The sequence below is a fragment of the Castanea sativa genome, chromosome 3, assembly GCF_040712315.1.
Source record: "Castanea sativa cultivar Marrone di Chiusa Pesio chromosome 3, ASM4071231v1".
NCBI classification, from domain to species: Eukaryota; Viridiplantae; Streptophyta; class Magnoliopsida; order Fagales; family Fagaceae; genus Castanea; species Castanea sativa.
The window spans coordinates 39,452,072-39,476,955 of NC_134015.1; the positions used below are offsets into that span (position 1 = coordinate 39,452,072).

General features: G+C 36.0%; 1 protein-coding gene across 4 annotated transcripts; it reads left to right on the top strand.

The window, feature by feature from the left end:
* Positions 1-1,811: 1,811 nt before the first annotated feature.
* Positions 1,812-24,492, top strand: LOC142626765 (uncharacterized). Of its 4 annotated transcripts, none has more exons than XM_075800464.1 (15): positions 1,816-2,053; positions 3,107-3,180; positions 6,991-7,068; positions 13,177-13,252; positions 18,292-18,356; positions 18,790-18,891; positions 21,475-21,564; positions 21,656-21,730; positions 21,862-21,894; positions 22,028-22,108; positions 22,348-22,410; positions 22,572-22,634; positions 23,079-23,147; positions 23,528-23,572; positions 23,656-24,492. In XM_075800464.1, the coding sequence occupies exons 1-15, from the start codon at positions 2,011-2,013 to the stop codon at positions 23,896-23,898; spliced, it is 1,200 nt and encodes a 399-aa protein (XP_075656579.1). In that variant the 5' UTR covers positions 1,816-2,010; the 3' UTR covers positions 23,899-24,492. The 4 variants fall into 4 exon arrangements, with proteins under 4 accessions (XP_075656581.1, XP_075656579.1, XP_075656580.1 ...); XM_075800465.1 differs by having other exon boundaries at positions 23,537-23,572; XM_075800466.1 differs by lacking the exon at positions 22,572-22,634 and having other exon boundaries at positions 1,812-2,053.
* Positions 24,493-24,884: the final 392 nt, after the last annotated feature.

Consider the following 24,884-nt stretch of genomic DNA (forward strand, 5'->3'; position numbering starts at 1 on the left):
GATTATTAACATGTCAGTTTGTAAGACTATTAGTAAAATTTGTGGTATCTCCTAACATCAATAATAATAATAATAAAAAGATTCACAACCATTTGAAGCAGAGGAGAGTGCATTCTAGGAGTAATTCTTAAATACTCCCGGAGTACGGAAAATGTTACTCTCTCCTCTAAATTTATGGTGGGGTCTATTATGAATGTGAAAAGAGAGATCACCATTTTTCTGTACTCCGAGAGTACCTAAGAATTTTCCGCGTCCTAAACCTTACCGCTAAAAAAGAAGCTACTAGGGTTTCATTCAAGATAGTCGATACCGTACTGGTACGTATACCGGTATTGAAACACCAAAATTTCGTACCGGTTTAAATACCAGCCGTAGCGGTTATTCCGGCCAATTTCAAGCAATACCAACCGGTATAGAAAAAAAAAAACTTTTTTTGTTTTGTAATTTTTGATTTTTTGTAAGGGAATAATGGAAACTTATTTGCACTAACTTAGTAGTATTATTTGTTTTCTTAGTATATAATGAATAATTAAGCTTTCTATTTTTTATATTGTTTTTTTTTCTTTTAATTGATGCTAAAGTCTAAAACCATAAATAATTTGTTCTGAATTGAGGTAATGTTTTATTGTAAACTTTTATATTTATTATAATACATACATACACACATACATAAATACATACATACATACATATATAATATATATTTATAAATATAAAAAATAACGATAAACCCGAAACGATACACCAGTATTGATTGGTACCAAAATATATCATTTTACTGGTCAAACTGGTACAACCTCTGATACGAGATTGACTCTCTTAGGCTCCGTTTGTTTCGGCGGTAAACAACTTCAGGAAATTATTTTACACCATCACGTGTGTTTGGATGCGTATGGAAAATATGGTCAACTTGAAAATGATTTTTTTTTACTGTAAAATACAGCCCCTTCACCTGGAAAACGATTTACAGTTTTATTTTACCTTCAAAACCCATTTTCTAGAGTCTCACACCGAGAGAGAGAGAGAGAGAGAGAGAGAGAGAGAGAGAGAGAGAGAGAGAGAGAGAGAGAGCTAGAGGGAAAGTCACAAACTCCGGCCACCCCCACCCTGAATCCGGTCAAATCATGCCGGTGAAGCCTAGATCGTCGTCCTCAACCCAAAGCCCCGCCGTCGAGCTCGCTCCGGCGAGATCGAGCCGGCAAGATCAAGGCGCGAGATCGCGCAATAGAACTCGCGCCAGCGAGATCGGTGAGCCACCGACCGCCGATCTCTCTCTTCCTCCTCCCTCACTCAGTTTGACCGAATGATTTATTTGCCTAGAATGGTGTTGTTTTGATTTTTATTTGTTTAAAAGTTGATGGATTGCAATTTTCTATTATAAAATTTGTTTGGAATGTGAGAAAATGGTTAAGAAAATGTGAAAAACTAGTAGAAAATTTGCATTTTCAAAATGTTATCAAACACTTAAAATTATTTTCTAATATAATTTTTAAAATGCAACTAAACACTAGAAAATATTTTCTTTTCCTCAAAATATTTTCACCTAAATTTATTTTACATTCAGAAAATATTTTACACTGAAACAAACGCACCATTTGTTTCATTTCACTCACTCAAATAAAAAAAAAATAAAGAAAAAGGAAAAGAAAAGAAATAACAGTGGGCCTTTCCTTCGGCCCACAACAAAAATCTCCTAATTGCCTCTATTTGGGCTTTTTAGCCCATCTTACGTTTCAACTAACTAGTTGACGGAAATTGAACAGTAAAATTGACGCCAGCAATCTAAATTCTTTCTTCTGTCTTCCCGGCGCACTTCTCTCACTCTAGACTCTAGAGCGAGAGTGAGAGAGAAAAAACAGAGAGGCACAGACCCTTTCTTGTCCAAAAATCCATCATTCTTCGTCAACCTTGACCTCTCTTCAGAGGAGGAGATTTCAATGCCGTGCAGTCACACATATTAGTCCCCACTCAACTCCCACACTAACATCCCACACATATACATAGGCGGCGATGGCCCTCCAGATTGGCAAGGTGGCCATTCTTCTTGGCGCAGGTCACTTCATTCTCTCTTTTCCTCCTTTCCGATTCTCTCAAATTTTTATTTCAACTCAGAACTCGTGAGCTTTTTTTTTTTTTTTGTGTGTGTGGAGTTTTTGATTTCAAGTCGTATCAATGTTTTTTTTTTTTGGGGGTGGGGGGGGGGGGGGCTATATTGTAAAGTTGAAGGAGTTAGGGATTTTGGTAAACCCTAGGTCGTGAACAAATACTTATTGATTGGTTGAATTTGACTATATTTTTTGTGACTGGAATGATCCTATTGACAACAATGTGCGTCAGTGCTACGAGGGTGAGGCCGTTTGGTAACAGTGTTTAAATATGGTTCAGTTTTCAATGTTTTGAAAATTCGTGTTTGAGTGTTATGAAAATATGTATCAAAAGTGTTATTAAATACTAAAAACTGTTGTTTAAAAACACTAATCAAACAGGCTTTATTGATCACTGCAATGACCTTTTTTTTTATTTTTTATTATTGAATTAAACAGGCTGGTAAAGTTTGTGTGTTGCCTATTCAAATGACTTTTTCTCTCCCTTGTGTGAGTGTGTGTGTGTGTGTTTTTTTTTTTTTTAAATGATTGAATTGGAATTCTGATAAAATTAAAATCTTGTAGTTCAACTGATACTTTCTATGTTTCTAACAGAGACGACCGTTTCCTCAATTGTTGAATTATTAAAAAAAAAAAAAACCTACAAATTGTTGCTCTAGAAATTGCCATTTGGGAAGGTAGAAGTGGTTCCCTAAGTTATTGAATTACCAACAAAAATAAAAAATAAAATAGACCCACAAATTGTTTCTCAAGAAATTGCCATTTGGGAAGGTACAAGTGGTTTAGGCATTGTGGTCGTGCCAGCTATTGAGCTTGAGAGGAATTTCTGAACTTAGGAAGTGGTATTTGGATGTGATGTACTATATTTTATTGTAATGGTAGCCATACTGGTTACATTTTCCTTTTTTAAAATATGTAGAAGTTAATTTTACATTTATGTAAGCTTGTTTGAAAGGAAAGAAACTCCTTGTTAACTAAGTACTTTATCTTATGTCTTTTAGGTATTGTTGGTTCAATACTTGCGCAGGAAGGACGTATGCCAACTGTATCTGATTTTGTCTCTGGTGCTTTTAAGGTACTTTGTTGTCTAGTAACTCTTTTAAGATTTCTCACTTCCTATGTACTTGCATGATGCCCTCTTTTTTCCTAATCAATTACTTCAAAAAAAAAAAAAAATTTTGCTTGTCGAGATCTATCTTCCAAGTACCTCTATTACAACCAAAAATATATATATATATATATATATATATATATATATATATAAGCGTTAGCCTTAGAATTGTTTGAGTCGGTTATGGATCTATGGCGGATTAGTTAGGTTGATCCACATGCCTTTTTTTTTTTTTTCATTTCATTCTATCTGAAGTCATACCCTTTGGTACTTATTTAATTAACATGTCCAATATTCATTCCCTTAACTTGAATCAATTCACTCTTCTCATGTATTTTCACTTAACGATCTTAACATTCTCATTTTAGCTATAATCATTTATGAATATTTCCTTATTTCAAATTCTATTTTTTCACATATTTACACTTAACGATCTTAACATTCTCATTTTAGCTAGACTAATTTTATGAATATGTTGCTTCTTAACAACCCAATATTCAGTACAACTACCATTGAAAATAGTTGGTCTAATAGTAGTTTTATAAAATTATTACTTTATTCCAAGTACCTCTACTAAAGAAAATTATTCCTTTTTTGTTCTTTGTTGCTTTTTGTGGAGGATTGCACATATTTAGTCGATGAAGTGACTTTCCAAACTCTTTGTGTTTTAGAGTAATCAGGTTTTGTGATGTGTTGCCTTTTTCTTATAAGTAATAAAAAATTTATTAATAAAATAGATTACTTTATGCTCACGATGATGAGTACTTCGTAACCTAAAAGAGTTACAAATGTTATGCACGAAATATAAGAGATTCTGTAAAATCTTTGAGATTGCTACAATTTGTAAGACTAGGACCCCACACACGAGACCAATCAGAAAGACTTCTGATCAGCAAAGTTTCCAACTGAATTGTGATTTGTTGGAATCTTCAAAAAGTGCAGTTATTCCTATCCTTCCACAGCAGCCACTTCACACATAATGGTACCACATTCCAAATTTCCAGAGAGTGCTTCCCAAGCAAATTCCTCCACCCAAACAAGAGATCTATACCCCTCCTTAGTAACACCCATGGTATCCCAAAAGTACTAAAAACTAGGCTCCATAAAGCATAGGCTACCTCATAATAAATCAATAAACGAACTACTGTTTCCCTACTACATTGGCACATGTAACACCATCCAACCAAGGTAAATCCATGCTTGGTAAGATTATCACAAGGATTTTCTCCGATGCTGCTGTCCGCACAAAAAGTGACACTCTTTGGAGCCTTAATAACCATACACTCTTCCAAGGTAAGGGTTAGCATGAGTGCAAGAAGAGCCTCATAATAAGATCAGACAGTAAAGGCTCACCCCTTTACAATTTCTAAAGCATCCTATCTGGATAAATAAGATCTAGAAAAGAGACTCTGTGAACTCTCATGTTCCGGAGCCAGCCTACCCCACCTACCAGGCAATCTAGGATTGAATGGATTGAGGCATTTTGATCAAACGAGTAGGCATACAAGTCACAAGTTAGGAATCAACTCTTTTAGAGCTTTCCCTCCACACCAATAATCATGCCAAAATCTTAAATGAGAGCCATCCCCCACTCAAAATACACAAATTGCTGCAAAGTGGCCCAAACCTGCCCTTATACTCTGCCACAAGCTACAACCATGAGGTACTCTAACTGAACCCGAAGTCCAAGCATCCCATTCCTCCTCATGTTTTGTATTAATCACCTGTCGCCATAAATGTGTAGCTTCATTTATAGTGATTGGGCTAGGTTCCCAATTCAAATCTTAAAATTGTTACTTGAGCTGTGGGTGGAATGATAGAAGTAGGATATGTTATGGGAGTCAAATCCTTGAGTGGACATGTTCTCAATATCTCATCCTTTACGTTCTCATTGAGCTCTAGCTTAGCTAGCACCTCCTGCTTATAATTCATTGGTGAGCTTTATAACTTAACTTAAGATCGATTGGGTGTGTGCATGGTAGCCAAAGGCAATTTGAGTGCTTGCCTAGGTGCCCGGGTGATGCACGACATTACCAAGGTACCTCTAAGGATCTAAGGGGAGGCACTTTTGGTGAGGTTCTTGCCTTTATAGCCTAGGTGAGCTATGTGGGTGCCTTACACCATGTTCAAGGTGCTAAGGCAAGAGTCTTATCTTTTCTCCCCATTATTCTTTTTTTTTTTTTCTACCTCTCACCTCTCGAGCAATTCCCCCTCTTTCTTTATTTATTCTCTCTCCTCTCAAAAAGCTCTATTTCATCCCTTTCTTTTTCTGCTCCCCCCTCCCCCTCTCGTTCTCCTTTCTCTGTATCACCTCTTATTATTTCCTCCTCATTTTAGATTTTTTTAAAATTTTTTATTTCAATCATATAGTCTTTTAGGCTTTAGCTTGGATAGCTCTCTCTCTCTCTCTCTCTCTCTCTCTCTCTCTCTCTCTGTTTTAGTAGAATTTTATTGTACAACCTTTTTTTTTTGGATAAGTAGTTTATTGTAAAACCTATTGATAGATTAATTATTTATAGAAGCTTGTTGTAGAATTATTGTTAGATTTTCAAAAGCTTGTTGCGAAACCTATTGTTAGATTGATTAATTTATAAATGTTTGTTGTAAAATCTATTGTTATGTTAATTAATTCATGGAAGTTTGTTGTAAAACCTATTGTTAGAATAATTAATAGAGCCTAAATTGTGTTAAGCCTATGTTTAAATAAATTGATAGACTTTTTTTCTTCATGCAACACATGTCAAAGACACTTGATTATGATATTTCAATACATTAGATGCATATGATTAAGTTCTATATATATTATATTTAAATTTGGTGCCTTGCTTCAACTAGCACCTTTTTGTCACCTCACAGCTTGGGCAATACAAGGCCTTGTTGCCTTAAGGTTGCCTTTGACGACCATGGGGTGCATGTGTGATTCCCTCCCTTCTTTTCTTTGTTCCCTTCTCCTATTGTAATTTCTTTGTTGTTTGGTTTTCTCTCTTGTTTCTCTTTGTTTTCTTTTTCTTGTATTTCTGGGTTGCTATGTGTTTTTCAGGCATAGAGTAACCTTCGTATATATATCATTCTTACTTATCAAAAAAAAATAATAATAATAAAAATCTGATCCTCTATGTTAAATCTGATTCTTTGGTGTCTGACCATGAAGAAACAATTTTTCTGATAGGAAATCAATTCCTTCATTCTTAGGTATAACTTATTCAAGTAAGGCCATCAAAAGAGGCTTGGAATCCTTGGGACTCATACCATAACATGCATGCATGGAGCATGAATTAAATGATTATGGGTCTCTATACTAATTAACAGACCAAAACCAATTGACTAACTTAACCAAGCAGCTGCTTGCTTTATTCTTTTGAATCTGGGGTTTTACTTCCGGCCCACTAATCATACCTTGAACATGCTGCAAAGCAAAGAAAAAAGAAAAAAGAAAAATTGGAACTTGATAATATGTGTTTGGTGGACATTATGGTTTTTGTATTATTCTTTTATTCTTGAGCGTCATAGGATCCCATAGTTTTTGGATGTGAATTAGATCTCATAGCCATGATTCTTAAAGGTATTAGGGTACTCCAAATTCTGCTTGTGTTTAGCATTGGCATAGGATGCGCTGATTGTCAGTCTGGCTTTTCAATTTCTTTTTCTTATTTCAAATAAGATGCTCTCTTGATCACTCTACCTTTTTCTTTATAGAAGATGTAAATTGAGTTAAATTCTTAATCATTTTTAATGTATTATAAGGTTTTCTAAGTATTAATTTTTTTAATGCAGATTGTTTTGAAGAAAAATAGACACGATGATTCTTCCTCGTCAGTTAAAAAGCCACGCAATGACTCTCTAATGGCTCAGGTTTGCCCTTGATTTTATATTGTATAGAGATACTCATCAATAAGTCTAGTAGTAGGAGGGCTCTCTAAGCTCAAGAAGACTCTTGGCAATTCTCTTATGGTTGCTATGTGCCTTAGAGCATGATGCAGATTTACTACTTAAGTTACTTTTTGCAAGCTTTCTCCTGTATCTCCACTGAATATTATCTCTGACTGAAATTATTTTCAGGCTTTCGGTGTTGTACTTGAGTTAATTTGGCTGGTTAATTCAAGTAGAAAGTTACATTCCACAATATAGAGGTGTTTTTTTTTTTTTTTTTTTTTTTTGAATACCCCAAAAAAAAAAAACACACCCACACTTAATAATGGTTTACTGTTCAAGTAATATGGGGAGGGGGGGGGGGTGTACTTGAGTTAATTTGGCTGGTTAATTCAAGTAGAAAGTTACATTCCACAATATATAGGTGTTTTTTTTTTTTTTGAATACCCCCAAAAAAAAAAACACACCCACACTTAATAATGGTTTACCGTTCAAGTAATATGGGGAGGGGGGGAGGTGGAGGAGTCAAACCCATGGCAAAGCCACTCATTAGGACCAAGGTGACAGAAGCCACTCCTTTTATTATTTTATTAGTACTCTCCCTTTTATTATATCTTATAAGTCCTAATTACATCACCCTCCAAACGAGCAAGAATTCTCTGACATACATTTGAAATAAAATTTTCCTTTTCAAGGTGATCTTTGCATTCTTATATAGTATTAAGATAGTGGGTTTTCGATGCAACATTATAGGTAAAAGTCTTTTCCACCCTGGCAAGAGTCTTTACATCTTTTTCAATACAGAGTTCTAGATTGTGTTTTATATGATAGTAGAGCCCAATGGAAGGCTCAGAGATTTCATCGATTAGTTTGAAACTTTGCATCCATAATATGTATCATCTCCTCCATATTTTGCACAATACCACCTGAAACCATTTCCAACTTCCCCAAATTGACTTTCAAACTTGAAATGGCCTCAAACCTGGTAAGGACATATCTAAAATGCATTCTTGTATTATAATTAGTTCCACAAAAAATCAATTTGTCATCTGTACAAAGTAGGTGAGAAATATTCAATGAATTGCTCTCTGAACCGTTTACCATGAAACCCAATGTATAACCTTCACTACTTTATCCATCATCTTTTAAATGTCCTCATAACAATAGCAAAAAGCATTGAGGAAATAGGGTCTCCTTGGCATAACTCCTGCAAACTTTTAAAGAAATCAATAGGACTGCCTTCTAAGAAGCACAGACATGGCCAATTGCTCAGCATGTCTGTGTTAGTGCTTGCTCAGCTCAGTAGCACTGCTTTCTGTTAGGTACGGTGATGCTGTTGATTTGTTTGATCTGCTTCTATTTTGCTGACTTCTTGAACTCTCTCGTGTTCATTTTTTTTTTTAACCTTTATTTGCATAATAATAAATGCTCTCAATTCTCTTGTCCCTCTCTCGTCACTACCCATTACCCAACTACACAATAAGTCAATGCTTTTTTTTCCCCCTTTTTTATTTCTTGAATGTCAATTGTTTTCTGTTCCTTGAAGATTAAAACTGTTACTTAAACAGTAAGCACTTAATATGTAAAACTGGGTAGTTTAATAGTTTAGTTACATTTTTTTTTCTTGGGTATTGATATACTTTGCAATCTATCATTGATCCATTATTTTGAAATTACATTTAGATATGTTTATAAATATTTTGATGCATGTTACATATTTCTAAAACCTAAAATAAACATGAAATATGTTTTAATATGAAATATTCAAAAAATACATGTTTATCTTCTTCTTTTTCTAATTGTCTTGTCCTTGTCGCATTGTGTCCTAATTTTTAGAATTGTCGTGTTGGCATGTCCCATGTCTTGTTTGTGTCTATGTTGGTGCTTCTTAGGCTGCCATTTATAAAAATAGAAAATCTGAATGTGGAAATTCAAAAAGAAATCTACCTCCTCTCTTTTTCACCAAAACCACAACTTCTCAGCATATGTAAGAGGAAATCCTAATTTACATGCTCTTTGTTTTCAAGCCATCCCCTCCCTGTCCCTCTAATTTAATCAAACTCCAAATCCTCCATGAATGGTCCACTCCTCCGTCTCCTGATACAATTTTTTATAAAACTGTACTACATCCATCTCTAACTCCTCATATATCACCCCATCCACCTCCAACAAAATACCCAAATGATTATACCTTCTATGGGAGTTTGCATCTTGTGGAAAAACTTAGTATTATTATCTCCTTTCTTGATTCATAACATCCTCAATTTCTGTCTCCATGATATTTCTTCCAAGGAAAGAAGATGCACTACCTGGTATTTTACTTCTTCCCTTTCACGTTTCTCCACATCAGTGAATCGAAGCTCTCCTTCCTTAGCATCTAACCTCTTCAAATCCTCCAGTAATTTTTTCTTATTAATACCCACATTTCCAAACTCTCTACAATTCCACTGTATAATATCTTCTTTCAAAGCCTTCAATTTTTTTGTGAGCACAAAACTGGGAGTACCAAAGAAAGAATGTAGATTCCACCAAAATTGAGCTCTATTTGCAAACCCATCTGTCTTCACCCACACATTTTCAAACCTGAATGGGTTTTTCCCCCTCGCCATTCCCCTTGCCTCCAAAAGAATTGGACAATAGTCTGAAACAAGACGAGGTAATATCCGTTGGATCACATCCGGAAAGCGTTCATCCCAATCTTGAGAGACCAGAGCTCTATCTATCCTAGAAATTGAATGCTTGTTCGTACCACTTGACCAAGTATAACACACTCCTTCTTTGTTTCCTTCCCATGGAGAATGATATGGCAATCGAAGGTTCCTCCAATGGTAGCTTTCTTTTCTTGGTCTGCTTCCTTAGGTAAGATCTTAACAACAGACAACCTTCGTAAAAGACGTGTGCTAGTGCTTGACTGGTGCTATATGTGTAAGAGATGTGGGGAGTTGGTGGATCATCGTCTACTTCATTGCCCCATAGCTTGGGAGTTATGGTCTATGGTTTTTTGTTTGTTTGGTATTCAATGGGTTATGCCTCATACTGTTCTTGCACTGTTTGAGGCTTGGCAAGGAAAGTTTGCGCGACATCGTCACTTTGATGTTTGGAGATTAATGCCTCATTGCTTGATATGTTGCATTTGGCGTGAAAGGAATGCTAGAAGCTTTGAGGGTTGTGAACGTTCTTTGCTAGAGCTTAAGTCTTTTTTCTTGCACACTCTCTTTGAATGGAGTGTGATCTTTTCTCATTTTTCTTGCTCTTACTTTTTCTATTTTTCTTGATTGTTGTACTTTTGTTTACTGATTTGTGTCCCCATAGTACATCCCCAATGTACTTAATTTGGCACTTTTTCTATTTTTAATAATATTCTTACGTTGCTTTTCAAAAAAAACACACTCCTTCTAAAGGCAAATCAATCAAATTAAGATCCTCAATAAAATAAGAAAATTTTTCCATAGCTGGAGTCAGTCTTGAACCTCCCATCCGCTCACTTGGAAACGTACAATATTGATACCCAAATCCACACAATGGAACTCACCAAAATTGCTACACTCAAATCAACTCATCCCACATATAACCCCTCTCACTACTTTCATTTGGGCCATAAACCCTTGAATATGCTCACTCAAAACCATCAACCACCCCCTGCCACCAAACCGACACAAAATAAGTTCCCACCATGTTGTCCACTTGTGCCAGAACCCTCTTATCCCACGTAATCAAATTCCCACTTTGATCAGCATCTAAGGCAACCCAGTCTACATGAGGAGAATTCCACTAACTACAAACCATTTGTCTCTCCATGCTGGCAAGTTTTATTTCTTGTTAACAGACCACATAATCAAAAAAAGAAAAGAAAATGTTCTTTGTTATTGTCATGGGGGCTGTGTGTCAATGATGGATAAAGAAGTGGGAGGTGAATTTTGATTGGGTGCTGTAGTTGGACACTTGGAGAATAATTTATTGATGATTTCACACCTCTTTGTGAATGACACCTTGAATTTTTCTAATTCAACCCCAATCAACTTTGCATTTGAGGTTTGTTATTACATGGTTTTAAGTTGTATCTGGTTTGAAGGTGCAATTAGGAAATTTGGAGTTCGTACTTGTTGGGGAAGCGCAGAATCTGGATTTATTGGCATGTGTTTTGGTGACATTGCATATGCCAATGAAATACCTTAAGCCTCTTTTGGATGCTAAATTCAAGGCAAAAACCATTTGTAACACTATCTCAGAGAAGATGGAAAGAAGATAGATAGGATGGAAGCGCCTTGATCTATCTAATGGAGGTAAGATTACCTTGATTAAATGCACACTCATTAATTTACCCACAAATTTCCTCTCTTTTCCCTATCCCTGTGGATGAAGCCCATCATTGAAAAGATACAGAGAGATTTCTTATGGAGAGGGTTAGGTGAGGAGTCCAAATTCAACCTTGTTAATTTGGAATAAAATATGTGAACCTCTTCAAAGGAAGGGGTTGGCCATCAGGAATTCGAGATTGTTTTATCAGACTCTGTTGGGGAAGTGATTGTGGTGTTTTGGCTCTGAGAGAGAGGCTTTGCAAAGGAGGGTTATAGAGAACAAATATGGTGATGTTTATGGGCCATATTTCTTCTCTTTGAATGGGTGATCCACTTGAACCATATCTCAAGTTTCTTTTCTTGAAAACTCTCTTCAAATGGATGATACACTCTTTTACCATGTCAACCTTTTCTTTGATGGAGTTTTTAGATTCATTGCACTTGTATTGCTAATCTTATAGCTTCCCTTTCTTTCTTTTGTTTCTTTCTCTTTTTTAAATCTTTGTATGATTTTGTATACACTTTTCCAAATTTAATAAATTACAATTACTTATCCAAAAAAAAGGTACATGTTTGGGAGCCAGAGCCCTTATCAGTTATTGTAGTGCTGGGTAACGGAGAAGATAAGCTTTGTTTATTGGATGCCTTTTGCACAAAGGAGGTAAGGAGGTTTGAGGTTAAGTCCTATTCTAGAGTTTTAGCTCCTAGGGCGATTTGACCTTCCTTTTGAGAAGCATTTGGAAGCCTAAGGAACCAACTCGAGTTTCTTTCTTTGTGCGGACGGTGGCATTGGGGAAAATTTTAAAAATAGACAATTTGCGAAAGAGTATTATTGTGGTTAATAGGTGTTGTATGCTTAAAAGAGATGGGGAGACAATTGATCATCTACTCCTCCATTGTCCTATTGCCAGAGAATTGTGGAATATGGTGTTTAGCCTCTTTGGGGTTCACTTGGCGATGTTGAAAGGAGTCATAGATATGTTAGCCTATTAGCAAGGCTGCTTTGGTCGACATTTAAACATGGAAATTCGGAAGGCTATCCCTCATTGCCTAAGATGGAGAGGAAGGAATACTAGAAGCTTTGTAGGGAAACAAATGGAAAGTTCTAGATTTGAAATTGTTGTTCTTTATATCATTGTTTGAATGGCTGACAGCAACAATATTATTTTCCTTTTCCCTTTTATTGAACATGAATGATCCTTGTAATTTTCTAGTTTAATTGTGGGGTTTTCCGGTGTACACTTCCTGTTTATATGGGTTTTGCATCCCTGTTTTGAATAAATTCTATTATTTAATAATATAAAATAAAGCTTTTTCTAAATATGATTTGTGTAAGACCGTTGGAACTCCAGATTTTAGTTTATTGTCTAAACATCCATTAGCACTAAGAACTAAATTTAAAATCAACTTTCCTTTAACAAATGCGTTTTGAGAGCCTGATAGAATTTTTTCTAGCACCAATCTCAACCTATTTGCTAGGAGTTAGCGATGATCTCATAGTGCGCCCGCTAATAAGACTAATAGGGCGAAAGTACTTCGCATCCAAAGAACAGTTTATTTATTTATTATTGAGAGCGATAAAAGTTGCATTAAGATGATTTTCAAACAGCCAGGTTTTGTTAAGCTTAAGATGTCCCCCACCCCCACCCCCCCCCCCCCCCCTTTTTTTTTCTTTTTTTCTTTTTTGTCAAATCTGCTTATCATCCTTAGCAAACTAGAATACCTTGTACTTCTTGGAGAATTATATAGAATAAAAATATGTAATTCAGGATCATTCGTTTGACATCTCCAGGTTAACAGCCTACGGGAAGAGCTGCAGTTATTGGCATCAAATGGACCCATTACAATTGTGACTACAGGTGTAAGAGGTTAGAGTTATACACATTCTCCTACATATTAATGGAGATTTTTTTTATATATTATGTTGATTGACTCTTTGATGTAGCCACACTCTACTCTCAGGCCAGCCAACCAACCCCCTGTACCCTTAGGTCAGACAGCCAGCCACACTCTACTCTTAAGCCAAACAACCAGCCACCTTTTTTGATCTCTTAGGGCAGACAAGTTGTGTCACTTACGGAGGTGGTGCAACATTTGTAGCCTCCTCCTAAGGCTATTGATGACTCTCATCTCATTTTGAGAACCCTTCTAAAGTTCCTCCAAGGGGTAGGCCTTTTGTGGAAAGAAATGAGCTAAGGCTTGACTACTGCTTCAAGGTTGAAATTCTAAAGTTTCAAGGGAGTCTCAAACTGGAAGACTTTGTAGATTGACTTAACATTGTTGAGAGGGTCTTTGATTATTATAAATTTTTGGACAAAAAGAAAGTGAAAGCTAGTCGCTATTCGCCTTAAGGGGAGAGATTCTGCTTGGTAAGAAAAATTGCATACTTCTCACCAACAAAGTGGTAAAGTCAAGATCAAGAGTTGAGAGAAGGTTAAGAAAAAGCTCCATGAGCATTTTCTTCCTTTCAACTACACCCAAGCACTCTACAAAGACCTACACAACCTTAAGCAAGAAGGTAGTGTAGAGGAGTATACAGAGGCATTTCACCAACTTGTAGTAAGGGTAGATTTGAATGAAAGTGAAGAACAGATGGTTGCGAGGTACCTAAGTGGATTGAAGTCATCCATCCAAGATGTCCTTAGCCTTCTATGACTGTGGAATGTGTTAGAAGCCTACAACTGGGCTTTATTGGTGGAGAAGCAACAAACTAGGCATGCTTTGAGGTCTGGACAGTGGGATTTCAGGTCTGGTCAGGGGATTTCTAACCAATATAAGGTTGGGAATTCGAGTACAAATGGTAGAGGAGAAACTTCTGGGGTTGGACAGCAAGCAGCAGGCCCTAAACCCGCTATTACAACCCCAAAACGGTCTCAAACAGCCACTGTTGATGGGGGTGGGGTTAGACAGCAACAAGTGGGTACTTTCAAATGTTTTTAGTTCGGAGAGCCAGGGCATTGAACTTCGGATTGTAGGAAGAAGGCTCTTATGTTGGAGGAGCTTGAATGTGAAGATGGAGAACCCATTTTTGATCAACCTTCAAATTAGGAGGTTGGTGGTGATTTTGAAGAAGAGGGCTTGACACTTGTGATGAGGAAGACTCTTCTTGCTCCTAAACTCAATTCCGAAGAAGATTGGTTGGGAGCCAATATTTTTTATACAACTTGCAACATTTGAGGAAGAGTTTGTAATATGATCATTGATGGGGGAAATTGTGAAAGTGTGGTTTCCAAGAGGTAGTTGATGAGTTGAAGCTTGCATCTTGAGATTACCCACATCCTTACAAACTCTCTTGGTTCAAGAAGGGTAATGAGGTGAAAGTATCGAAGCATTGCTTGGTGCCATTTTCTATCCGGAAGAAATATTTTGATGAAGCATGATGTGATGTAGTACCAATGGATGCATGCCATTTCCTTCTTAGAAGGCCTTGACAATATGATTGCCAAACGTGCGTGATGGGAAGAAAAACACCTATACCTAAAGCAAAGATAACAATTTACTTTGCTACCAATGAAGGAAAATGTGACTTCTAAACCCTCTGCAGCCTCTTTACTTGCTTCTAAAAGCTTCATTCAAGAAAGTCAAGGTAGTGGCTACATTTTGGCATTGATTCCAGTCAACATAGTGGCTGGAACGGTTGTTCCTAGTGTTGTCAGTGAGTTATTATAGCAATACAGTGATGTTTTTCCCATAAGTTACCTCTCAACTTGCTTCCTATGCGAGACATTCAATTTGCCATTGATTTGGTATTGGGACAGCCCTTCCAAACAAGGCATCATATCATATGGTTCCAAAGGAGAAGGAAGAGTTGCAAAAATAAGTTCAAGAGCTCCTTGATAGAGGCTACATCCGGGCTTGTATTAGCCCCCTTGTGCAGTACTTGCTCTCTTGACTACTCAGAAGGATGGTTCTTAGAGGATGTGTAGGGATAGTAGAGCTATCAACAAGATCATAATCAAGTATCGCTTTCCAATTCCTAGATTGGATGATATGCTAGATAGATTGATTTTCAAAGTGGGTATCATCAAATTAGAATTTGTTTGGGAGATGAATGGAAGATGGCTATCAAGATGCATCATGGATTATTTGAATGATTTGTTATGCCATTTGGCTTGACAAATTCACCAAGCACTTTCACGGAGGTGATGACACAAATGTTGCAACCACTATTGGGGGTTTGTGTTGTGGTGTATTTTGATGATATTTTGGTGTATAGCTGCTGTTTGGAGGACACTTGCTGCATTTACAACTCATGCTCAATATCTCGAGGAGAGAAAAGTTCTATGGTAACATGAAAAAATGTAGCTTTGGGATGGATCAAGTAGTGTTCTTGGGGTATGTTGTGTCTTCCAAAGGAGCGTTCATAAATGAAAATAAGGTTAAGGCGATTGTTGATTGGTCTACACCTTCAAATGTTCATGAGGTGAGGAGTTCCCATGGCCTTGCTACCTTCTATAGAAGGTTATTAGCAATTACAACACCATTGTAGCACCTCTCACCTATTGTCTCAAACAAAAGTCCTTTGTTTGGACTAAAGAAGCCTAAGAAAGTTTCTAACTTTTGAAGAGGAAGTTAACTGAAGCTCCTATCCTTGCCTTGCCCAATTTTGACAAGATATTCAAGCTTAATTGTGATGCATTAGGAGTGGAAATTGATGGTGTCCTTAGCCAAGAAGGGCACCCCATAGCATTTTTTAGTGAGAAGTTGAATGGGTGAAAATTAGGTATTCTACCTATGACAAGGAGTTCTATACTATTGTTCAAGCCATCAAGCATTGGAGTTACTATTTGGTCTACAATGAGTTTATTCTACACACCGACCATGAGGTTTTGAAATATCTCAATAGCCAATCCAGTGTAAACAGAAGGCATGCTAAGTGGAGTTTTTTGCAACAATTCACTTTCTCTTTGAAACATCAGTTGGGAATTCTCAACAAAGTGGCTTATGGGTTGAATAGGAGCACTAATTTCTTGGTGGAAATGCAAGCTAAGGTCGTTGGTTTTGAAGTTTTCAAGGAGAACTATCAAGGTGGCCCACATTTTGGTAATCTATGCTAACAGTTACAGCGGGGATAGCAACCTGCCAAGTCTGATTTATGGTTAAAGGATGAATTTCTTTTCAAAGGTCTAAAATTCTGTATGCCTAAATGTTCTCTAAGGGAGTTGATGATTGTTGAACAACGTAATTTGGGGCATTTTGGCATGTCAAAGGCCCCATAATTCCTTCAACAAGACTACTTTTGGCCGGGAATGATTAAAGATGTTGAGCGGCAAGTTCAAAGGTGTCAAGTTTGTCAAAAGGGAAAGGTTACAACCTCTAATGCAGGTCTATATTTAACTCTTCCAGTGCCTAATAAACCATGGGTATGTATTAGTATGGATTTTGTTCTAGGTCTTCCACCTACACAACGAAAGAATGATTCAATCATGGTGGTAGTGGATTTTTTCTCCAATATGGCTCACTTCATCCTATGCAAGAAGACTTTGGATGCTTCCAAAGTGGTTGTTTTATTCTTCAAAGAAGTCTACAAGCTTCATGGTGTACCCCTCTCTATTGTTTAAGACAAAAAATGCTAAATTTCTTGCTCATTTTGGTGAACCCTTTGGCACAAGATAGGGACTGAATTGAGCTATAGTACTTCTTTCCACCCTCAAATGGATTGACAAACTGAATTTGTCAACCAAAGTCTTGGGAATCTCTTGAGATGCTTGATTGGTGAACATCCAAGGAATTGGGAAAGTATCTTTCTGTTGGTTGAATTTGCTCACAACTCTTCTCTCAGTAGGACTTAAGCATCTCCTTTTGAAGTTGTGTCTGGGATTAAACCTTTAAGTGTCTTAGATTTGGCACCTCTTTCACTTTCTAAGAAGGAGAATGTAAGAGCAAAAAAAAAAAAAAAGACAAAGTGTATGCAATCTGTCCATGCACAAGTCAAAGAGAGAATTGAACATTCCAATGCAAATTACAAGGCTGCTGCTGATATTCATCAATGGAGACTAAATTTCATGGAAGTGGACCTTGTTTGGGTGATTTTGACCAAGGAAAGGTGTCCTTATGGCTCCTATTCCATGTTGGGAGCTAGGAAAGTGGGTTCCTACGAAGTATTGACTAAAATCAATGACAATGCCTACACAGTCCAACTACCCCCCACTTTTAAATGATTCTAATGCCTTCAATTTGAAGCCTTATTTCCCAGCTGAAACTTGAGGGCAAGTTTCCTTTATGGAGGGAGTATGATGTAGCCACTCTCTACTCTTAGGCCTGCCAACCAACTCTCCCTAACCTTAGGCCAGACAGCCAGCCACCCTCTACTCTTAACCCAAACAGCCAGCCACCCTTTCTGATCTGTTAGGGCAGACAACCAGCCACCCTTTCTACTGTTAGTATTTGATCTTGATTTCCACCACTCTTATGTTATAACTAAACTTTATCAAGGGAATTTGTGCTGTACATTTATATCATTTCCTACCTCATTAAATGAAACATAAATATGGGCACAGATGAATGAGCATCAATACAGTGTCTTGCTCAATAACCTAGGCTGGCATTTCTTTTGTCAATTGTTTGTTGGCTTCCATGTTTTTTAAGTTGTCAATCATGTTTAGGGGGAAAAAAAGAAGAAAAAACTTTATGAATTAGCTGTATTTGAAGTTGTTGGCTCAAACTTTAGAAGAACTTTATTTGAAGTTTTAACTAACATCAATATTCTCCTCTGACCTTCATGCTTGTTTCCATGCTTTCTGTATGATATTACTAGATTATAATTTAAACTAGTGAGTAGTGACATTAGTGACACTCCTTTGACGACAACAGCTTCGAATTTAATAATCATTATTGATGGGGTCTTGAAGTATGCTTATCTTTAGCTCTATAGTAGTTCCTGAGAAGACTTGTTCTCTATGTGCAGGTACTACCAGATATGGTGTTATTATCGTTGTGGCAGTTTTAGGATATGGCTATGTTTGGTGGAAGGTATAATGTTTTAATACCTTGTTTAAGTATTGTAATCATGGATATGATGATGCTTTAGCTATCATTATATATTGTCCATATAAAAGAAAATTCTTGATATGTCCTACTTTTCTAAGCCAAGAGCCTTGTAGCTATGAGGAGAACCAGGGTTTGAATCCACCCTCACTCCCCCATTATTGTAACTATCAAATTATCAACAACAAAAAATCCTACTTTTCTAAAGATTTTTGCATTAACATGTGTTTAGTATTATACCCATATTGTGTATCTGTATCTGTTCCTCCTAGGATATGATGTAATCAACCCTTCTCCCTTCTCCATACTCCTTGTTCTCATGAAAATTTTTTTATGCTACTTTAATTTGTATCTTTAGTACCATGTCTTCCTTTTAGTTACTGATGAACTTTTGAGTGCATCTGTTGTATGGTTGCAGGGCTGGAAACTCCCTGATATGATGTTTGCTACAAGGCGCGGTTTGGCTGATGCTTGCAATTCTATAGCTAAACAGCTTGAGACTCTGTATTCATCAATCTCAGTAAGTTTTGTACTTCTGATCCTTTTGTACGTGTTCAATAAACATTGTGAGCGTGAAAGAATCACCAAACTATATTATCCCTCAATGATAAAAATACATAAATTTTTCTTGTTCTAGATAATAATGTGATACTCTTTACTGCTTTTGTTAATATTATTTTATCTAAACAAAAACTTCTGTTCATAAGACCATGAAAAACATGAGATGGGAAGCTGTGGGTTTACTTGTAATTGTTCTTTATTATTTGATGCTTGTCAACCTGGTTGGCAGTTATCTTGTACCACCAATGGCGTCGAATAGCCTTGTATCTTAGCTTTGGATGACAAAATGAAGTATTATATAATTTATATGTCAAAACCATAATTGAAATCGAATAATAAAATAGACAGTGAAAATAAAAGAGCAAAAATTACTAATAGCAATAACCAAGCCTTAGTCTCAAATTATTTGGGGTAGGCTATGGAATCTCAAAAGATTAGTAAGGATTGGTCAAATGTATTCTTTTCCTCCATTCTATTCTATCCGAAGTCATACTCTTTGTTAGTTCCTCAATTCACATGTCTTTTTTTTATTACCTTCTACTAATAGTATTTTTGTCTTCCTTCACCTTTTCTCTATTCCCTTTACTTGAATCAACTTACTTTTTCTCACCGATGCATTAATCGCTATTCTTTGAACATGACCAAACCATCTCAAGTGACTCTCCTTCATCTTTTCATCATTAGGCTTGACCTATCTTTAAACGAATTTCTTCATTTCGAATCCTATCCTTTTTAACATTCTTAGTTCAGCCACACACATTTTATGAATATTTTATGAATATGTTGCTTAACTGTCCAACATTGAGTATTATAGAATGTTGTTGGTCTTATGATTTTTTTTTTAATTATTTATTTTTCAATAACATAGGGAACCTTTCTAAAAAAGAGCCTTTTAGATTCGCCTCTAGCCAATAAAGCTTAAGTGCAACTAACCCCACCTGCCAGAACCAGTTGCAAGGTAATCGAGGTTCATTCAACCTTGATGGGTTCATGGAGTAAGCAGTTTATACTCATGCTCAGGTTCAACTGGTCTTATAAATTTTCCCTTTAACTTAATAGTATTTTTAAATTTCTTGGCAACAGAGTGTCACTTAGAGCAATCTATGTTAATAATTCGAATAATTTTAATATACTTATAAGGCACCACTTGATGAAAGCACATAGTTTTAAGTGTGTCAAATAAAGGGGCAATGAGCTTTCCACTTGGCATTGGTAGGAAAAATAAAAGAGAAAAAAAAATATAAAGAAAAAAAGAGGGAGAGCATCTATTTGGTGCAACTACCAAGTGTAGGACACAACTTTTATTGTGTAATATATGATGTTAACATATTGTACACTGTGATTCTAACTCAGGATAGAAGGTCTCACATTAATATATATATATATTGATAACTAAGTTTGGCCGGCCCCAATGGGAGGGGGAAGGGGAGATTCGAACTTGTGATTGCTTAAATAAGCATGGTTCTAGCTAATTTTGCTATCCTTGGGATTAGGATCTCACAATAATTTATGCGGAGTGACTTTGCTATGGCACAGTATCTAAAATTTTTCACCAGATTGGGTGTTAGTGATTCAATTTTCTATAAATTATATAAGTATATTTAAAAAATCTGCATTACGCTGTACAGATCACATATTTTTTAATTCATTAATCTGTAGTTTTATAATGTCAATCACTTGCCTTTAAAATTTTTAGGTATCATTTTTGAGGAAAGTCAATTGAAAAGGATAAATCTAAAAGGATTTATGAGGATAGCTGTATTTATCTAAAACAAAAGGATATGTAAGGATAGATTTAAAACACGAAACTGTAGTGAGAGATTAGAAAATGTGCAACTATTGCTTTCAAATAGTGTAATTTATTTGTTAAATGGGTTAGATAGCATATATTTGTGAGATGGAGAGGGTAAAACTTGAAAGGTATGGGTCTATATTCAAATTGAGATAGAAAGGGTGAAATCGGAAAAACATTATTATGGTGATGAGGAACAACAATTGTAGGGGATAACAACCTTTGGATTTGGATAATGTCACATGATAACAAGCACGTGTCAACCACCTTTTCCTCGGTTGATACTATGTTGCAGAAGACTATCAAGTGAGTTTATTAGAGAGAGAGAGAGAGAGACTATCATATGATTATTTTTATTTTATGAATTTCTTTGCCAGGAAATTTATTTTGTTTTTTGTTTTCCTGTCTTTTCAGGCTTATAATTGTCTGTGTACTTAGTTCAAACACATCTTAAAAATGATACTTTAGCTGAACTATATTGCAAAACCAAGTGCAACCTGCCAAAAGGATTAAGTTTATTAATGGTGAACATGATTATGCTGGTGATGATACTTTTCATTATCATCTAAGTAGTGCAGAACTTTCTTGAACATTCTAATCACTGCTATTCTATACTCTGCATTTTACTTGAAGAAATTACCTGAAACTGATTTTCTTGTCATGTATTTGGAATATCTTGTTGATTTAATCTATTATGAGAAATAGAGACATGTCTGATTTCTTACATAGTGGAGAGTTTATTTTTCCCAGGCCACCAAGAGGGAACTATCTTCAAGAATGAACATCATGGATTCTACTTTGGATGAGTGTGCAGCAATTAATTCCGAAACACAACAGGAGGTGGGTCCAAGTCAAGCATTAGCCAGTAATTTAGGTAGTCCTATGGTTTCTGTTTCAACTTTATTTACACAGCATTTATTAAGCTGCTTAGGTTTCTGAACTACGAAAAAGAGCGGATTTTGTCGGTGTGGATGTTATAAATATCCATGATGCAGTACAGACTCTGGTGAGTCATCTTCAAGATTCTATTTTTTTTTATTTTTCAGGTTTTGTTTTTGTAGCTCAATCACGTCTATAAGTTTTATCCTGGATGTGAAATTTAAATTTAATCTTTCTTCTTATTTTTTGGTGCCTCAGGAAACTAAGATTAGCAGAATAGAAGGGAAGCAGGTAGTTTTTATACGGCCAACATTATTTAGATTCCCTTTAAAATAAAGTGTTTTTACTTTTAAATATGGTTTGTTATTTACGGCCCATGAATATGTTTTGTGCTGATGGTCATTGATTCTGATTATCTGCTTAGGATCTTACAAATGAAGGAGTAAGGAGGTTGTGTAGTTACACCTGGAATCTGCAAAAGAGCAGAACCACAGAAAGTACTCAGGCATGAACTGAACCTTTTCCATTTGAATGGTTATTTGTCAAGACTTCTATTGCTCATTTGTACCATTTCATATTACACTAAGTCAAACAATGTCCTCCACAAAATTTTCAGTATTTTAATTTTATTACTGTTAACCAGAATATCTTTACTCAATTGATTTCCGCCCATCTCAATATCAGAATTTCTTTTCAGCTTGTATGTTTCTGTCCCATATTAACTGCGATCTCTAAAATCTGTAGGCATTGCCTTCCAGTTCCTCCAAGCTTGCTCTTGAGCAGCCACCTTCTACACCCTCTTCAAAGGTATAATAATATATATACATTGATTTTATTATGCATTCTTAGTATGTATGTATACATTTGTATATTATTCACACACAAAGCTTGGATATTTTATCTCCTAATTTCTTTCAGATTGTGTATTTCATTTCTCCCATATGAACTATTTTCTTTAAATTATGTAGGTGGCACCATCCATTTCCTACAGGCCAGCTCTTGAACAGCCACCAATTACACCCTCATCAAGTGTAAAAATTGTCCACTTGCTCAATTAGATAACATTTAAAATTAAGTCATTAGAGCTTATTGTCTAATTCTTATCTTTGACACACATCCACGACCACTTGTATGGGAGTCCTAACCTTCTAATGTTTCTGGATGTAAGAAACCCCAACTTTCTTGGACACATCTGGAAAGGTTGCCTTTTTGGTTTTCCATATTGATTTAGTGGTTTTATGATCTGTCTTTGCTTGAATTTGGAATTGCAAAAGGTTCAATTGACGGCCTTTTAATCTTTTCCTCTTTTCTGGCCATAAAAGTAGCAAAGAAGAAAACCAGCTCAACAGATGGAAATATATTAAATGACATCAAATACATAGTTCACTTGTCTTGCCCTATATTTTGTTCCACCCTTGATGTGCTTGTTATGTTCTTGAAATGATTTCCTAACTTTATTCTACTTGTGCTCGTAGAGTGCTTCTTTGCCCCCCGATATATCTGCTGAACCTCTGTCTTCCCCAAGTTCTAATGGATCTCACCAGGTTCCTATACTTTTCTACTCCTTCTCCTTTAGTGTGTGAGTATTTTATATATATATATGGTTTTGAAAGATTAAAAAGGTGCTACTATAGGTTTGGATTTGATAATTAGCAAGTTGGATTTTTAATATGTTGAAGATATACATATACATACATGTATATTAATTTCGAACCCATTTATAGCTTTTCCTTCCCTTTTTGGAATGTACAACAGAATATGGCTCTAGTTTCCTATCACCTGATATGAAACTCCCAAGTGTTCCTCAAAGAATTACTTTAGGATTTTTGTCCCTCCCTCATACCAACTTGAACAACAAAGAGAGAATTACTCATTTTTCCTGACTTCAGTTTCTGTGCTTTTCTCCTGATGTGTTCTTTTTCAGGTGAAACAGTCGGTGCAGAATGTTGTCTCAGCACCTGGTCTCAAGGTTAACATGGACTTCTATTTTTGGATTTGTGTTCTTTTTTTATCGTGCATCCACAATCTTGAATATTCTCAATCTGTTTTTAGGACATTAATGTAATTTCAAAAGTGGCTGAGGCCTCAAGAAATCATGAGGTTTCTAATGGGAATCATACTCCTGAAGACTCGAGAAATCATGAGGTTTCTAATGGGAATCATACTCCTGAAGACACCAATAGTGGGGCTTCAAGTTCTGGTCGGTTCGGGCTGTGGTTTCCTAGCTTTAGAACTCCATTCCTATCAAGAACGCTTAGTGTGACAAATAGTGTTACAACACTCACGTTCAAGTAGTCAACACTCACGTTCAAGTAGTCAACAATAATGAGGATCTTTTGTGTTGATCCGTATTAGAACATCTACGTAACAATATACCACTGGACTCTGCTTCTGGAGAAGATTTCAGGGGTTACTTGTGGCTGGCCCGAGACTTGTTAAATATAGGTTGTGCTCGTGCCAAATTGATGGAAACAGGATTAGGTACTGAATGTTGTGGAGCTGTTTACGTTACAACTTTTAATTAGGATTATTTTTTATGTGTAATTAAAATTATATAGTTTTTTCTTGTTGGCCTAAAGGATGGTGACTGCAGGAAAGACAGGGTTTGGCAAACAAAGAGAGGCTTCCAAAATTAAGCATACTAGTCACTAGCACGGGGTTATCTTTTGTTAGAAGAGTGTTCATTCCTCCCATGTTTTTTGGTTTGGGCATTGATAGATTGGATGTACATTTTTTATGAGAACTTTTCTTCACTTTTGTTGACCTTGAGGTGGTTGGGGGGAAAAAAAGAAAAGAAATTTAGAATGCATTTCACAACAAAGAAATACATTGTATGAAGGACAAAGACAGGATAAAATTCTTTTTTAAGTAATTTTGTTATACACTCCAGTCTCCTCGGTACTTTTCTTTTCCTTGACTTGATCTTCCAACCCATACATATACGAATCCAATAACAATTGAACCTAGTTGACCTTTTTTGTATTTTTCCTTAAGGAAACACACTAACATTTAATCATAGTAAATTGCAAGGGGGGAAAGTTGAGAAAAGTAATCACAACATAAAAGAATGGAAAAAGTGATCGCACCTGTCAACATCTTTTTGTTCATCACCTACAAAACCCTTGCATCATACTTGTAATTACTAATAATTTATTTATTTTTAATCTATTGTTACCACACTTCTATTGAGCCATATCAGCGCAGCAATTTAGTCCAATTTGGTCCATTTCGGTATACTTTCCAACTCGGTCCACTTAGTTCATTTGATAAATTTCAGTTTC

What these genes read in the sequence shown, in the direction of transcription:
- LOC142626765 (XM_075800464.1), top strand. Translation starts at nt 2,011, where the DNA reads ATGGCCCTCCAGATTGGCAAGGTGGCCATTCTTCTTGGCGCAG. An exon ending in TTGTCTCTGGTGCTTTTAAG is followed by an intron (nt 3,181 to 6,990) that starts GTACTTTGTTGT and finishes TTTTTAATGCAG; the next exon opens with ATTGTTTTGAAGAAAAATAG. An exon ending in GTTCTAATGGATCTCACCAG is followed by an intron (nt 23,148 to 23,527) that starts GTTCCTATACTT and finishes GTTCTTTTTCAG; the next exon opens with GTGAAACAGTCGGTGCAGAA.